The sequence below is a fragment of the Parasteatoda tepidariorum genome, chromosome 10, assembly GCF_043381705.1.
Source record: "Parasteatoda tepidariorum isolate YZ-2023 chromosome 10, CAS_Ptep_4.0, whole genome shotgun sequence".
In the NCBI taxonomy this organism is placed as follows: Eukaryota; Metazoa; Arthropoda; class Arachnida; order Araneae; family Theridiidae; genus Parasteatoda; species Parasteatoda tepidariorum.
The window spans coordinates 36,067,804-36,084,674 of NC_092213.1; the positions used below are offsets into that span (position 1 = coordinate 36,067,804).

General features: G+C 27.5%; 1 protein-coding gene across 1 annotated transcript; it reads left to right on the forward strand.

Moving 5' to 3' along the window:
* The first annotated feature begins 15 nt into the window (after positions 1-15).
* On the forward strand, positions 16-16,669 carry LOC107444392 (uncharacterized). Its single transcript, XM_016058514.3, has 6 exons — positions 16-239; positions 3,831-4,313; positions 5,354-5,445; positions 10,551-10,763; positions 12,790-12,859; positions 14,510-16,669. Exons 1-6 carry the CDS (start codon positions 138-140, stop codon positions 14,663-14,665), a joined length of 1,116 nt encoding a protein of 371 aa, XP_015914000.1. The 5' UTR covers positions 16-137; the 3' UTR covers positions 14,666-16,669.
* The last annotated feature ends 202 nt before the right edge of the window (positions 16,670-16,871 follow it).

Sequence of the window (16,871 nt, forward strand, 5' to 3'; positions counted from 1 at the left end):
TAATAAAAAAATTTTAATCGCAACTGTAACAAAATGTTTTTTGTTTTCGTTTTATTCCATTCTGTTTTCTGCAAAAACTTTTTGCAATTCGAATTTTCTTGATAAATGCTTGAATCCTTTTACATGTGATTATAATCATGCAGAAGTGTTGTTCTTCTGCTTTCATACGTGTTTTATATTGCATGAGAAATACTAAATTTGTTTCAAATTTTCATGTTTTTCTCTCAAGAACTGTTGAGGTATAGATATATTTTTTTTTACAAAGTATCAAAAGACCTTTATAAAAAACTTAACTACTTGCCTTCAGTGCGCACAAATTTTTTTCTTTCAATTATTATGTGAATGATAGTTAGTATTTTTGTTTATTGATAATAGACTGATCTCATGCGTTAGTGAAGTTTATAATTTGTTATGTAATCAAATTGTAAATTTTGTAGGCTGTATTATAATATAGCCTATATTATAATATGTGATAAAAAAAGCAGGTAAGACGGAAAAAGTAGAGGAAAAAATAAGTAATTTTTTATAATATTTTTTTAAATTTTTAATATGTGTGTAGGATACTTTTTTTTTCTTTTCGTCGAAGGTATTCACTTAAATTTTATCCTGACACAACTTTTCTCAAAATTTATATCTTGAATGTAATGTACTGACTATAATTTCTGGATTTGCTTCCTGTGAATTTGTGCCTAATGAAGTATTAAAAATAATTCATGTAAAGTTCATTTGATGAATTGTATATTATTATTATTAATTAAAGATAATTCATTCACGATGAAGTATTTCCCCCTGCATTTCATAAGTGTGTGATCTAGCAACAAAATATTAATTTAATTGGTTTAACTTAAAAATGTATTGCAACCATGATTACAAGTTTTTCTTTCAGATTAATTATCACAGTTTTTAAACCTACTACAAAATTGTCTTCTAAGATTATTTTTAACAAGGATCAGACTTAATCGATGTTTACTAGAGATAAGTTTGACTTCACTTTGTGTGGCTTAAGAATTTTTTTTAGAAGGGTGGCTCAACCGAATTGTTTTCTTAACGAATACCTTTTATTTAAAAATGCACCTTTAAATGTTTATTTTCTCAGAATTTTCAGTTATATATATATATTTATAAACTTTCCAAGTTGATCACCAATTAATGCTTTTTTGTTTACTTTAAAAAAAAAAAAATTATACACAGAGATTGTCCTTAAGCTTGCCTTTAATTATTCTTCAGAAGTTTCAAATTTTTCTGTTATTTTGATACTGAAAGAGAATTGCTTAGTGAAATATACACATTAAATAGGAAAAGAGGGTAATTTTTAAATTGAGGATTAAATTCAGTTATTACATTATATTGTACATTTTGATAAATTTTAACAGTGAGTAGTAAGTGCCCTTTTCTGTGAGGAAGCACCATACCCTTTTTTATTCCTAAGGAGAACTCTGGGTTAGACCCACTCGAACCCAAGGACTTAAATTTGCAATTAATAGGATTATTTTATACATAGGACCAAGATGCAATATTCACATTGATATTAAACAAAAATTTGCAAATTGAAAAGCTAATTTAAATATATTATTGGGATTATTAATTCACAACTCTAATGCTTTTACATTTTTACACTAAAAAAAATTTTTTTTTAAATTTTTATTCAAATTTTATTTTGGCTGCATTTTTATTGCTGAAGAAACCTCATATTAGTTTAATTTGAAAGTTATGTGGTATATGAAATCTTTATCACGAGTTCACCTAAAGATTTATTTTAGATAGTGTACTCATCTTTGATGTTTACATCTGGTTCTTTTGCAATGCTTGTTTTGACTTTTATTAACAGGGGTCTGTCCAGGCCGAATTTACTACCGTTTAGCGGTACCTTCACAAATTCAACTTTAGGAAAAACGGTAGTTTCACAAATTCAATTTTAGGAAAAATGGTAGTTTCACAAAATACTTTCTCTTAAATTTTTATTTTTGTATCCCTTAAGAAATGATAAATCCATATTTTTGTGTTGATTTTTTAGTATAATTTTTAATTTTTCACAAATTATGTCTAAATTTTCACAAAATAGGTACCTCTCAGAAAAACCTAGACAGACCCCTGATTAATCATTGTCTTTAAAAGCTAAACAATGGATCAATTATTCAAAATAATGTAAAATATAAAATTTTGAAATAGACATAAAAATGGAGAGAAACAATGTTTTTTGCCATTCAGTAAGGAAACCAATTAAGAAAAACCAACAATATTTCTATATAAAAAATTTTAAAAATCCCAAAGATCAATAGTTATTATTCTGGAAATACTTATGACTCCATCTATCATGTCAAATTAGGTAAGGAAAACACTAAAAATTCTTCACCGAAAAGTTTATTTTCTTTTTTGGTTTTCTTATTTCCATGAAATTCAACATAATGAATATATAGTTTATATGATTTATAATCCCAAAAATCCGAAGCAGAAAAATCTACTAGGAGTTATAAAGCTTTATTTGTTTCCAAAAATTTACTTGACTTTTATTAGTTACCACCTTCATATTTTTTGAAACAAATGAAGTTTTATATCCTTAATTCCTATATCTATAGGTACTATTCATGATATACTACCATTAACAATTTTTACAAAATTGTTCTTTTAATCAATTGTTGCTGTTAGTTTTTATTGGGTTTCATTTTATCTAGCATGAAACCTGCTTTTCGGTTGTGATTTACTAAGAAAGCCAATTTTTCACATTTAGTATTTTAAAATTTAGAAGAATAGCAATTTAGCTTTCAACTTTGTTTTTGATTTTTAAAAAGCAAACATTCTCTTTAAAAGCCATAAACATGTTACAAATTTGTTCTCAACCATAGACGTATATGTTTTATAAGTATAGAGCAGTGATTCTCAACCACTGTGCCGCGGCACTTTTGTGTGCCGCCGAATCGTTAAAATGTGCCGCCAAATATTAGGAATGATACAATAAAAATTATAACGTGAGTAATCTTTTTTTTATTATGAGTAAAGTTTAAATTAAAGAAAAGTGTATATATATATGTATATATATATACATTTTATAATTTTTCCATGCTTTAACCGCATGAACATCTTTGTCGGCGATTGTCTTGTCTCTGACAATCTTAAAATAAGATGGAAGTGTTTAAATTGTATATGACACACAATTTTAAAAAATGTTGTAAGAGCTAATCATTAAAGTAAGCTATGCAATTAATAAATAAATTAACAAAGGATAACTAAAAAAACAAATATATAAAAAACAAATTAACGAAGGATAACTAACAAAAATTAAGCTAACAATTAATAATTAGCAAAAAGAAACTAGTTAACATGAAATCACAAAAAAATAACAATTAATGTAAAAAAAACAAACTAACAGTTAATAACCATAAAAAACAAGCTAACAATTAATAACTAGAAAAAAAAATAATAACTGTTACTAGCTAATAAAAAATTGGTCGAAAGAAATAATTAATCCCTTAAAAAATGTGCTTTTGTAGTGCATATTATTTTATTTCACATTCAAAATTATTATCACAAACTATTTAACATAGTGTAAAATAGGTAATTAAACAACTTTTAATCTAATTTTTTTCATTGTGTGCCGTCAAATTTCGAAATCGTTAAAAGTGTGCTGCAACAAAAAAAAGGTTGAGAATCACTGGTATAGAGGTTCTATATCGCTAATTATTTAAATTCTGTATTTTTCTTCATAGAACAAAATAATTATAGTTGCCAATTAATGTTATTTGTTATTAAATGCTTTTTTAAAGTAACTTCCATTTGCTTTTTTTTTTGACTAAATGTGCTTTAACATTTATTCTTAATTCTTCCATTTTTAGGTTCCAAGACCCCTATCTTATTCTGTTTGTAGAGTTATTTGTACTGACATAAAATTTAACGCTCAAAGTAGTATCCAGCCCAAGTATGAATTAACAGCAGCTCAGGAAACATTCTGCCTTTCACCATTTTTAAAAGAAAACTTTAACATAATTGAAAATCGATATTTTAAACTAATCTCAGTAACAAATGAATGCCATTTAGATGAACTGTTGAGGAAAGAAGAGTTCAAAAAAGTAATATCTAGGGTACCCTTCACTTTCGATGTCAAATTATCAGATTCAATTTACAATGATACAGCTATACATACTTCAGTTTATACTCCAGGCAACTTCAATAACAGCACAGAACTTAATTATGTGGAGCAACCTAAATGTTTTGAAGACTCGATTGTGTTGTGTTCGACTAGTAAAAATCATGGTGATAATTCTGGTAAACCCACTGAGGAGCAGTTGCTTTATGTGATAGAGCATTTAACTTACTCAGTAAGTAAACTTTTCTTACTCTCTTGAACATTTTATTTAAAAAGTTTACCCCCAGGATAACTTCTGATCTAAGGATCAGATATTTAATTTAACTAAGATGCTATTTTCTGAGTTTGAGGAAAGGCTTTAAATATGTTTGATTATTAGTGCAGATATTTTTCACTTTCTTCAAATAAACATTTCTCTTTATAACTTTTAAAATTTTTACCTCCCAAATTATGGGATAGTTGTAATCTAGAAAATGAAATAGTTAAGGTAAGAAATTATTAAAAAGTTGTTCCATCATTTTTCCATTTTGCTGCTATTAATTATACTATAATTATTATATTAAACTAAAAAATTTTTTTGCATATAACTGCAAAAACTGTTCATTTAAAAAATATTTTCCATAAAAAGTAATTTTTAGAAAATATTTATTTTTCTAATTTAATTTAATAATCAAAAAGATTTTTGCATTATTAAATTTTTTTTAATAATCTAGGAAGGTATTTAGTGTTTGATTTTGTTAATTGAAATATTGTCTGTTATAAGTAATTTGTGTATCAATGGTCTACATTTTATAACATATTAGATTACATATTATATTATGAAATCTGATCATTAGTTTAAAAGTTATCCAGGTATATAGATTTGGTTTTTGATTCTGCACAAAAATTTATTGTGTTGTATGTAATCAGGGAGTCAAGTAGGAAAGAATGTCAAGTCCAAATACAGAGTAGGGAACAGAATTGTAATAAATGTGTTCTTTCTATTTTATATAATATACTATACATTGATAAATGATACCAGTAATATTACTTGATAAACTATTATCATTTTACAAAATATTGGTTGCTATTTTATGAAACAAATTATTTTAATTTCAGTTTTTGATTTATGAATAACTTTTGAAATAAAAACCTTTATTTATTTTGCCTAATGTTTGATTTAAATTTCAGCCAATTAATTTCATTTTGAAATTTCTCTTTTTTTTTTTCACACCCAAAAGATTCTGAATTATCTGATTGTGTTTGATATCTAATATCTGCTCTCTATTTCAGCTTATGAACTTCTTTGAGAAACCTCTAAATTTTTCCATATATCACAAAAACATAGTTTTTCAAAACAACTTAAGAGGAGGAATTACTACTAAGTGAGTTTTTCCACCTTTTTATTGTTAATTGCTTAAATTCTATGGAATGAAAAAATATTTTGTAATCTCATTGCTTCAGGACAGTGTCAAAAGTACAACTAAATTATTCAAACAGAATGTAATATAACTTTATTGAAATCGATTTTAAGGTTAAAAAAATTAATGTAAAAAATATATATATATTCATAATAATAATAACAGGTTGCTGTTGTTTTTGGATACCTGGTCACAAATCCTAAAACTTTCTATGTTGAAGTCAACATTAACCTAAAGCTACAATTGTATATATACTGGGTGTATTTAGATTCTATAAGATATATAAATGACATACTTTTATTTTATTTTTACATTTTTACTATAAGTTTTTTTAACTTGAATGCATCAAGTAAGTATTAAAATAAATAAATATACAGTCGGACTTCTATTTAAGGAACTTCCATTTTGCGAATTTCTCTATTTTGCGAAATTTTTTGAGGAACCAAGAACATTTTGGAAATTTCTTCTTAAAATAACTTTTGAATAACGAAGTGAATTTTCTATTTAACGAACTTTTCTTTGAGATCCACATTCCCTATTTCTCAAAATATTTCGAAGCATTTCAAACTTGTTAACGCATTCTATAGGAGAAATGGCTTTGAAATAATTTTCGAAGCCACTTTTCGCTTTTTGTTTGCATTTCAAACCAAAAACTCAGACAAAATTAACAGATTTTATTAGCAATTAAACTTAAGAACCCATGTGGTAATGTATTTAAAATTACTTTTAAAATAAATGCAGCTAGGTATAACTTTATACATAAATTTAGCTTCTTTTTTTTTTCATTGAAAATATATGTAGCGTGATAGTGTAACACTGGATAATGTTTTGCTCTATTCTTGCTTACCATGCAGATTTCTTTTGCGGTTAAGATTTATAAAATAAATAGTAGATACTAGTCTACAAGATAAAGGTGTATCAATTGCTATTTCAATTATATCTACTGTTTAGGAATTTAAAGCCTGTTTTGTGTTAAGCCCCGTGGCAGAAACACGGCGANCATTACACATACATTTATAACGATAAAAATATCTTGCAGAAAGATATTGGTTCTAATTAGGTTTGTCGCAGAAAGTCAGAAAAAATTCTGCCACAGGGGTGTTAAGTATTTCAAAAGTGATTTTCTGTTTAACGAATTTTCCATATAACGAACTCATTATCAGGATTTAACGACTTCGTTAAATAGAGGTCCGACTGTACTTATATAAATAAATCTGAATTGAAAATCTAGATGTAGAAATATAAAACAAATTTTTACAAAAACGTTGTAAATGTACAAAAATAAGAAACCATAAAATTAAAATTTTTCATTGACCTCTAAAGTTAGCTTTATTCAGAAATCAAAATTTGTTACTGCATGTAATGAAATATCATATTATTGTAATTAGAACTTTAAATTATAATTTTTTTTGTGTTCCCACCTTTACAATTTTTTTTTTTTTCATCTGAAGTATTTTCAGTACTGTAAATAACATTACCAAAGATATATATTATGTATGTGGTACCATTAAAGTGTGTAATACAATTATTTCATAGAATAACTGTGTACAGTCCGCAAAAAAAAAAACGAATCACCCTGAATAACTTTCGTTCTAATGATCGGATTTTCACGAACTAAGTGTCAATCTTAATGGTTCCNTTATTTTGCTTGTCACGATGAGCATTTTGCTTGCCACAAATAACACTGCTTACCTCGAATATCATATGCATTAGTCACATGTAAAACGCCACAATTTATCTAAAATTTCCAATTTTCAAAATAAAATAAATCTAAAGCTATTAAAAATCATCAATAATAAAGTTGCGCTAAAATAAATAAAATTAAATTGAAATACAGAGGTCTAAAATGAAGGCAAAAATGAAACAAAATTAAATGTTTGTAAACTTTATTAAAATCAACTTTTAACAGTTGTACATTTTATTGACTCTTTCGATGTCAGCCCTGGTCATTCCTTGCTTATTGTAAGGATCGGATAGTCTCTGTCCATTTTTGGCCACCATAGTGTCTTGGCCATTCTTGGAGAAGGATTTGTTGCCGTAAATCATAATTGAGTTGTAGTCAAAAGCATTGTACAAGATGTTTTGGCTGGGAGCGAGCTTGTTGAAGTTAAACTGCATGTCTGAAAGAAAAATTATAGAGTTACAATCCAGAAGTACTCAAAGCAATAATTCCAACTGAAACAGAAAAACTATAACTAAGAGAATTTATTTCTATAGGAATGTGTATATCTAATCTTTTACATGTTGTAAAAGCAGGATGTTTTTCAAGATTTAAGTATTATTCTTCGTTATCCACTAAATAGCGTATTTGTTTGGTATTTTTTAGAAAAAAAATTGGAAATAAATGTCTAATACTACCTGATAGCTAGGAAAATATGTTTAAAAAAGCAAGAAAAAAGTAATTTAATTAACTGAATCTCATTAATGCCTATTACTGGTAACGTCATCCTCATCTGATATTACTTCTTTACTTGAAAGGAAAGGTTTAGTTTCTTGAAAAACCTTCTACTAGAAGTTGGGCATCCTAATAAAATTATAAATCCCCTGTTGTGTATTTTTAAACTAGGCAGAATAAAATATATTTACTTTATTTAAAATACATTTACTTTATTATAAAATGTATTTACTCTAGGTTTTTATTTTTAAGCATGTTTTGTTCGCATGTTATTACCTACCATGCGAACAAAACATGCTAAAAAATATTGGATGGCTTTCAACAGCTGTTTTCTACCATTATTAGTCCTTTACATATTTTAATACTTACTGACGATAGATTAGAAGAAACATCAGTGTTTGGAGTATCAGGCTAATATATATCGGGCAATGGCACTGAACCTTAAAAAAACATCGGTGTAGGATATACCGGGCATTGGCACTTGACCTTAAAAAGGCATCAGTGTCTGGTATGCTGGGGAAATGTAGACCAGGCAGTGACACTTGACCTTAAAAAAACATCAGTGTCTGGTATACCAGGCAAATGTATACCGGCAGTGGCAATTAACTAGAACTAGTATGACTAGACCTTTGGTAAATGTCCGAAATATATACTTGGTCTAGTTAAGTGCCACAGCCCGGTATACATTTGACCGGTATATCCTACACTGATGAAATATATATTTATTATTCCAAATCTATGCATAAGCGTGTATATTATTGAAATTGTATCAGTTATTGAGAAACAAAATCAAGAAATCAAAAATAATCACATTAAAAAAGCACAATCTGGTGTATAATCATATTCTATCAGAAGCACGCTTTTATGAAACTAGCCATTCCTTGAATAAGGTGTTTTTTATGCAAAATGTTTTATTCAAATTTCTTTACTAAATTGCAAAAAAATTAATGAACGACTAAAAAAGAAACATCGTATTTTATAGTTTGAAGGAATTAAAAATAAAAAGATTAGCAAACGATTATTAGCAAAAAAAAATATGAATGAAATTTTACGCAAAGCTCGCGAAGTCAAGTTTCTCGCAGGTTTATCACATTTTAATATTAATTGCCCCATTTAAGTATTTTTTCATTGTCGCCAAATTATTTTTTTAAAAATAATTAATTTTATATTTTCTCAGCTCCTAATTAATAAAAACAGTTGAAACTTTAGATTTTTCAATTGAAAAATATGTAGATTAATATGGTATAAAAAAATTCATACCTTATAATTCAAAAATTTTTCATCCTCAATTTAATTAATTATAAAAAATTATTTTTTTCATGAAATTATCTTTGGGTAAATGAGTTTTATGAGTGGATGTAATTGTTTTTGAATTGCTTAATTAGCTTTTAAAATATGACCAAAAACGCAAAAAGTGAAATTAACATTAAGTTGTCCAAACTTTGAATCTCTCTCCTGCCCAAACTATGGGGACCACATTTCCCAGATTGCGGCTACCCCCTATATTTTGAAGATTAAGAATCCAAATATGTTTAAAAAATATATGTTTATTCAGGGAAAGTATGTTTTTGTGTCTGATTTCGTAACTTAATTAATAGTTAACACTAATTGACACTTAGTTCGTGAAAATCCGATCATTAAAACGAAAGTTATTCAGGGTGATATCTTTTTTTTTTGCGGACTGTACTTGATGAAATAATTAGACAAGTCAGTTAAAGACTATAATAGATGAAAAATTTCATACTTTATCTAGTTATTCTAATGAAATAACTAATAATAAATTGTTAAAGTGAGAAATAAACAATTTTAAAGTTATTTTATAAATTAATTGATCATGAATTGCTAAAATCTCTCAACAAATACATTTTATCCCTATTGCGGATGATTAGTTGATAAATAATAAGGAAAAATATTTGTTAATAATGTAAAATGCTAACATAAATACACTGTCTAAATTCTACGCCTAACAGCAGCGCAATGAAGCGGTTCGTAACTGAGCTAGAATTGGTTCAAAGAACTTTTGAGTGCCATATTTCATACTTTAATGATCAAGTAATCGTTATTTAATAGAATACTTAGTTAAATCGTAGAATTCAATAATATTACATACTTTAACAAGTCTAATTATTTCATGAAATATCAAGTTATTCTGTGAAATAACGAATTTCAGTTTTTAATGGCAATATATGTATTACATTTGAACTATAAACTAAAAAAACTTAAATTTCATTATAATGTCATCATTCTTTTTATGAAATTTAAAATTATGAAGAAAAAAATTACAAAATTAATTTTTTTAGTAATGTTATACATTCCTATTAATGACTAATGACCATTTACTTGTTAAAAAGATAATTCAAATAAAGATATTCTCTGTTCCTGTGAAATTTTTTTTGGCAGTTTTAATTTCATTTATCTGTTTCATCCTAAATTATTTTATAAAATTATCGTTTATGATAAATTAGTTTTGATTAACCATAATAAGACAGATTTTTAAAGCAGATTTAGTTTTCTGTTTGTAACAATATAAAGTTATAATATAGCATAAGTTAACCTATGACAAAATATGTACATATACAACATAATATGTACAACAAAATGCTACTTAACATGTTTTCCACATGGTTCTTAGTTCTTTTCACCTTGTTTAATAAAAAAAAAAATTTATTTTTAGGGGCTTAACTGCCTATATCCAAGCTATGTATATATTAAAGCTTTATGGCTTTATTCATTATGCCAAAGTTAAAGTAGAAATTTTGAAAATTACTCATCACATTGAAGATGGGGCTATCAGAGTGAGGTGGCGAGTGAATGGTGTATCTCGACAACAGCTATTAGTTAACCTCTGGAAACAGAAAAAACTATCTGTGCCTCAGGAAGAAACTGAGTAAGTGTAATGCAAAGGATATCTATTTTATTTTATATAATTTCAGAATATTTATTTCTATTTTTTCAATTTATGAAAAATATGTAATTCTAATGATATCATTTTTCCTGTTTCCTTTTCATTTTTTGAAACTAATTACATTTTTAAAGAAAATAAGAATTTATAAAATTTTGGATTGATTAGTGAACTAACATTTCAATCTTGTGGTAAAACATCTAACTAGTGGTAAATTTATTGGCACTTTCTGTTCTAAATTGTTTTAAAAAAAATTTTTTTTCTTCTTAGTTTGATATTGTTTATTTATACCTCGACCCGCCCTATTCAGGGCACACGAGATACAGTACGGAACCCGTTATCCGGAAAGCAGAAAACCAAAAAACCGGAACGAAATTCGATACATTTTTCCGCCATTAAGGAAAAAAACAAAATATTTTTTTCCTCATAAGATTTTAGGATTTTTCTTTCTCTTTTGAAAGATGTTTACGAGGGTTGCTGTTTATATTTCTGGCCTTGGCAACACTAAGTGTTGCTTGGCGACCGCAGACGATTTTAATCTAAAGTTTGATATTTTTAAACATAAATTCAGCAGACGATTTACCATTATAGCTTCATTTGTGTTGTTGACAGTAAATTGAAAAGTTCTTCTCTTTCAAAAAATGGAATTGAATCGTGAACATTTTCGTGCCATTATTTTTCATAACTTTCGACGTGGATTGTCAAGACAAGAGTGCTTCGATGAACTTAATTCTTTATTCAGCGATAAAGCGCCATCCTACAGCACTGTAAAAAATTGGTATAACGAATTTAATCGTGGTCGATGTTCGATCCAGGACGAATCCCGTGCAGGTCGTCCAAAATCCGTTGTTGTGCCAGAAAAGATCGATGCTGTGCGTGAACTGATAAAGCAAGATCGTCATGTGACATACCGTGAGATAGAGGCGTCTTTGGACATTAGTATGACTAGCATCAATAAAATATTGCATGAACATTTGAGCGTAAAAAAAATTTGTTCGCGTTGGATCCCGCATAATCTGACAAACGCTCAAAAAAAGGCTCGTGTCGATTGGTGCAAGGAAATGTTGGAAAAATACGTTCAAGGTACATCAAAGGCTGTGTATAACATCTACACAGGTGACGAATCATGGATCTGAGCCGGAAACAAAACAGCAATTAACTGTATGGGTTTTCCAAGACGAGGCAAATCCAACAAAAGTTGTTCGAGGAAGAAGCACATCGAAACAAATGATTGCCTGTTTCTTCGGCATTAACGGTCATGTGGCAACAGTGGCGTTAGAGCAACACAGGACGGTCAATTCTGAATGGTACACGACCATTTGTTTGCCAGAAGTCATCGGAGAAATTTGAAAAAAGCAGAAGAACAGGCCATTACTCTTTCAATGGTGGATTTCAAATTACATAAAATGTTCTAATTTGAATAAATATTTCCTCTACATAATTTGAATACACCATCAAAAGATTGGGAAGCCGATTTTTCAATAAATTATAGTTAATTTTTGATAAATTACACTGGATCTTTAACCTATTAAAATAATTGGGTAAATTAATAAAAGTTAATTAAAATAATAACTTTTTTTGGTTTTCTGCATGGTCATAGTCTTATTGGCAAATCAAGGTAAATGATTTTAAACCTTTAAATATTAAAATGGTGAATTTTTTCATAGTGCAATTTCTCATACTAGTATTAGAATATAAGATGAAAAATTAAGCTTACCCTGTTGTATTTCAATTTTGATTCTTCTGTTAGATCACTCAGTTACTGATAGTGCTTTTTACCCTCTAAAAATTTTTCCACTGAAACTTTGTCATAAAAAAATGACAAAATTATAGAACTGTCAAGTTGTTTTGATAATAAATTCCATTATTTTTCTATAAATTTGATCTGTGCTGTCTACGACTTAACAGGAACAAGATTTTTGCTATCATGATCAAAGAAATATGCTTATACATGAATGAATTAAAAAAACTAGATCTCATTATTAATTCTATATTAATTATTGTATTTTAGGTGGATAGATGGCCTGTCAACTTTCAGTGTGGGTGTAGATGGTTTAATTTACAAACATGTTTGTGATAAGGTAATATTTTCATACTTATCATTGAGAATTTAGTAAAATTTTATTTGGCAATTTTTTTAATTAAATTTATTATTTTGGTGTAGTTGTTGAACGTTATTGTTAAAATAAGTGCAAGATAGGTATTTTTAAAATAGGCGATAATGAAAAACTGTATAAAATGTATTTCATATCAGTTATATTTCTGTATTCAACAAAATATAATCTAAAATTGTTTTTAAGTTGTACTTACTGGATTTGTTTTTAGTACAAACTTGATTATTTATCCTATTTAAATTTGAAAGAGTTCTCATAATTTACATAAAAATATTATTGAGGAGATTTAAAAATGCATCATAATAGGTTAGCTTTTTTTTTTTTTAAAAAAAAAGAGTTAATTTATTTTAAATTTCAAAATTAATTTTTATTTCAACAATCTTGTATTGATTTTAACCAGTTCCCACGAGGGCAACAAATTATTTGACAGCTATTTTAAGAAATTAAAAAAAATAGTTATAATTATTTCATTGCTGTTGACTGACTTGTTGCAACTGACTTAAACAATTTTTTTAGAAAAAGGGATATTATATTATCTTATGTTTATTTCGAAATATGTGAACAAGTAATCAGGTGGATTTACAATAAACCTTAAATATGGCTATTGGCAATAAGCCTTAACTACTCTGGGATATTGCAAACTTTCTGATATAAATCAGGCTAATTGAGCAAATGAAAGATTTTCTAATTATCCTAAAGGTATGCATGGTCACTACAAAAGCTTAAAAAGTTTCAAACAGATTAAAAAATGCCAACAAAATTTTCAATCAGCCTGGCACATTGCAAAATAGTGACAGTTGTTTTTAAAGAACTATCATTTGTTTTAATAGTGTTAAAATACAATCAACCTATTTATCTTTAGGCCAATTAGGAAGTTCGTAAATAATTGCTCAGACTGAATTGCAATAAACTGTAAATAGGGCTATTTATAATAAGCCTTAACATAATGTGCCAGGCTAATATAAAAAATCTTCAGTGTTTTCTAATCAGTCTGACTTTTTTTAGGTTTATGTAATGACCCTAGAAGGCCCTTTAGAAAAAACATTTGCTCAATTATCCCAATTTCAGAAAATCGGTAATAAATCAAGCTAATTGAGCAAATAATATATTTTTTAATTAGCCTGAAGGAATGTTGGGTCACTACAATAGCCTAGTAAGTGTCAGACTGATTAGAAAACACTGAAGATTTTTCCAATTAGCTTGGCACATTACAAAATGATAACAGTTGTTGGTAAAGAATTTGATTACTCAACTAACTGAAGACATATATACTTTTATCTCTGACTTCTTGAAGTAAAATTTTAGTTAAATTAATTAATAAGCAAGAGTTAATTTTTCAAAGCGTTATATGAACAAAGCATTATATGAAGGAAATTTTATAACAATTTGCAATTTTTCTTTACTAAATTAAGAGTTCTTTGTTAAGCATATGTAAACAATTTTTTAAAAAAAATTTCATATATTATGAAACAAAAATATTTTATTAAAAGAAATTTCTTCAGTGATAAATTGATATTTCTTTTTTAGAAAAATGAGGAAATAAAAAAATAATTACGTGTGTCTCCATCTTTTTTATATAAAATGAAATATAATTTAGTAATTTCTGTTTTTTTATAGATGACACCCGACAGTAATGAAGCAACAAACAAGAAACTAGATATCAAGACAAAACTTCTTAGACTCCTTAATTTACCTACGCAAAGACCTGTTAGCTTGCATGCATTAACATGTTTCAAAAATCAAGATTTTCCAAACTCCAAAAGAATTACATGACATAGTCAAGTTTAGCATTGTCTTCAAAATTAACTCTCTCAATCTATGAAAACTGTACATAATATTTACTTAATAGATATTTTAAAATTTACTTGGAATTTTATGTAGTGGGTCTATTTTTTTGTATAGATTATATTTTTGTTTTTTGACTATCATTAGAGCATTTCTGTCAAATTTATTTATTTTGAAACATTCACTTCTAGTATGTTTACTGTTATTTAAATTTTGTTAAAATAAAGTAGTCACATTTTTATTAAAATTAACAACCTTTAGATTTCTTTATGAATGGAAACAATCTTATTTTATTATTGATATTCTAGCCTATTCATTTGGTGGATGTGTGATTTTTATATTCCACCCCTATAGCCTTGCAGTTTTAAGCACGACGTGAGAGAAATTAGCGTGTAAGTATTCAAATAAATATAGCTTTAAGAAATAGTGCTATTATGCACATTTCTGTACGCATTATATAGAAATTTTTGATGGTTTTGTTTTAAAAAATGAAATACTTGGTGCTTTATCGATTTGTGGTGTGGTACAAAAAGTATGTAACCCTTAGTGACTGAGTGTCAGCACTTGGAACCCCAGAGCTGTGGCTTGAGAGCACTATCTTTGAAAGGGGCATGGGTGGGTCAATAAAATAAGTACAGCATGCTTCTCACCCCAAAGCCAAAAATGAAAATTGTCTCTGGAATGTGCAAAGTAGGCCTTGGCTCTTCATGTGCTGTCGCTTCACTGAGTTTAGTACTAGAAGTATTCATTTTTCTCAGCAAATTAAGAAGTCAAATACTTAGAGTGTTATTTATTTGCAATAGTGGTAAAATATTCACTTATGTCTTTTTTTTTTCTCTATATTTCAGAAAAAAAATATTACTGTAGCGATAAGATAAAAGTTATTAATTTTAGTGATAAATTTTTAGAAAAAACATTATCAGAATGCTGTTTACAAATTTAGATTTATTAGACTTTATGCCAACAGCTGACCATAACATACTTGTAAATGATAGAATTTTAAAAATCACTTAACATGTTCAGTTTTTTCAAACTGCAAAAGCACAGTAATAATATTTAAGCTTTTATGATGAGTTTGTTTTAGAAATGTATATACAGTCAGACCTCGATATAAGGTCACCCTAAGGGACATCGCAAAAGTGACCTTATAAGCGGGGTGACCTTTTAACCGATTCATTAGCAGTTCGTAACTTAGCACGTAAATAGTACACATTATAATTTTTTTAAAATTGTAATACAAACAAAAACGGTCGGCCATAAATTAAATATTTAAGTCAATAAATTTTAACAGAATTAATAAAGAATTAAATAAAGTTAGATTAGTAAAAAAAATTTTAATTTAAAATAAAGCTGTTTACAAATTTCCTCAAAGTGTACATGCATACATTACATCCTACCTTATTTAAAATAATCATTTATGCAGGTCTGTCTCGTTTTTGGTTTCATTTTTCGAACAATGTTTTCTAGATTTTGTAACTCCTTAAAATGTTCCTCAGCTCCCTCATGGTTTGTAAAGAAATTTCGTATGACATTCATTGCATTGAAAGCTTCCTATTGGGTTACAGCTACAGTCTAAGGATCACTGTCGTTGTCCTCACTGTCCACAACTTGTGAAACAATTTCAGATATTGTAGCTTGTTCGTTGGCTGCAACATTTTCCTAGAACTCGAGAGGGTTAATTGTCTTGAAAGGAAGTTAAATAGCTTTTGTTAGAAAAGAGCTCCCCTCGCCTCAGATAAAAATGACCTTATAAGCGATAATCATTTTTAAAACTTGACCATATATCCGATAATCTGTAACAAAGAATTCCTATTCAGTGAGCCGGGACTTCAGAAAAGTGACCTTACATGCGGATGACCTTATATCGAGGTCTGACTGTATATTTAAATAACCTGACAAAAAGAATTGTTTGTTCTATATTGTTTGATTATTATATTCTTATAAATAAACATGTACTTCCTTCCTTTTAATTAAAGAATTTTATAGGGTTTACACTGAGTTTATAATCCATTCTAGAATCTTGGATGTGTTTAATTTTAATTTGTAAACAAGTTTTAAAAGTTATTAGCAAAATCTTTGCAGGTGAAAAATGTAAATTTTTATATTTTTTTATTGCTAAAAAATACAATTATGTGTCACAAACAAATAATGAAATCATTATTTGTTTGCGACACAGAATTTGCCTTTTTTTCCC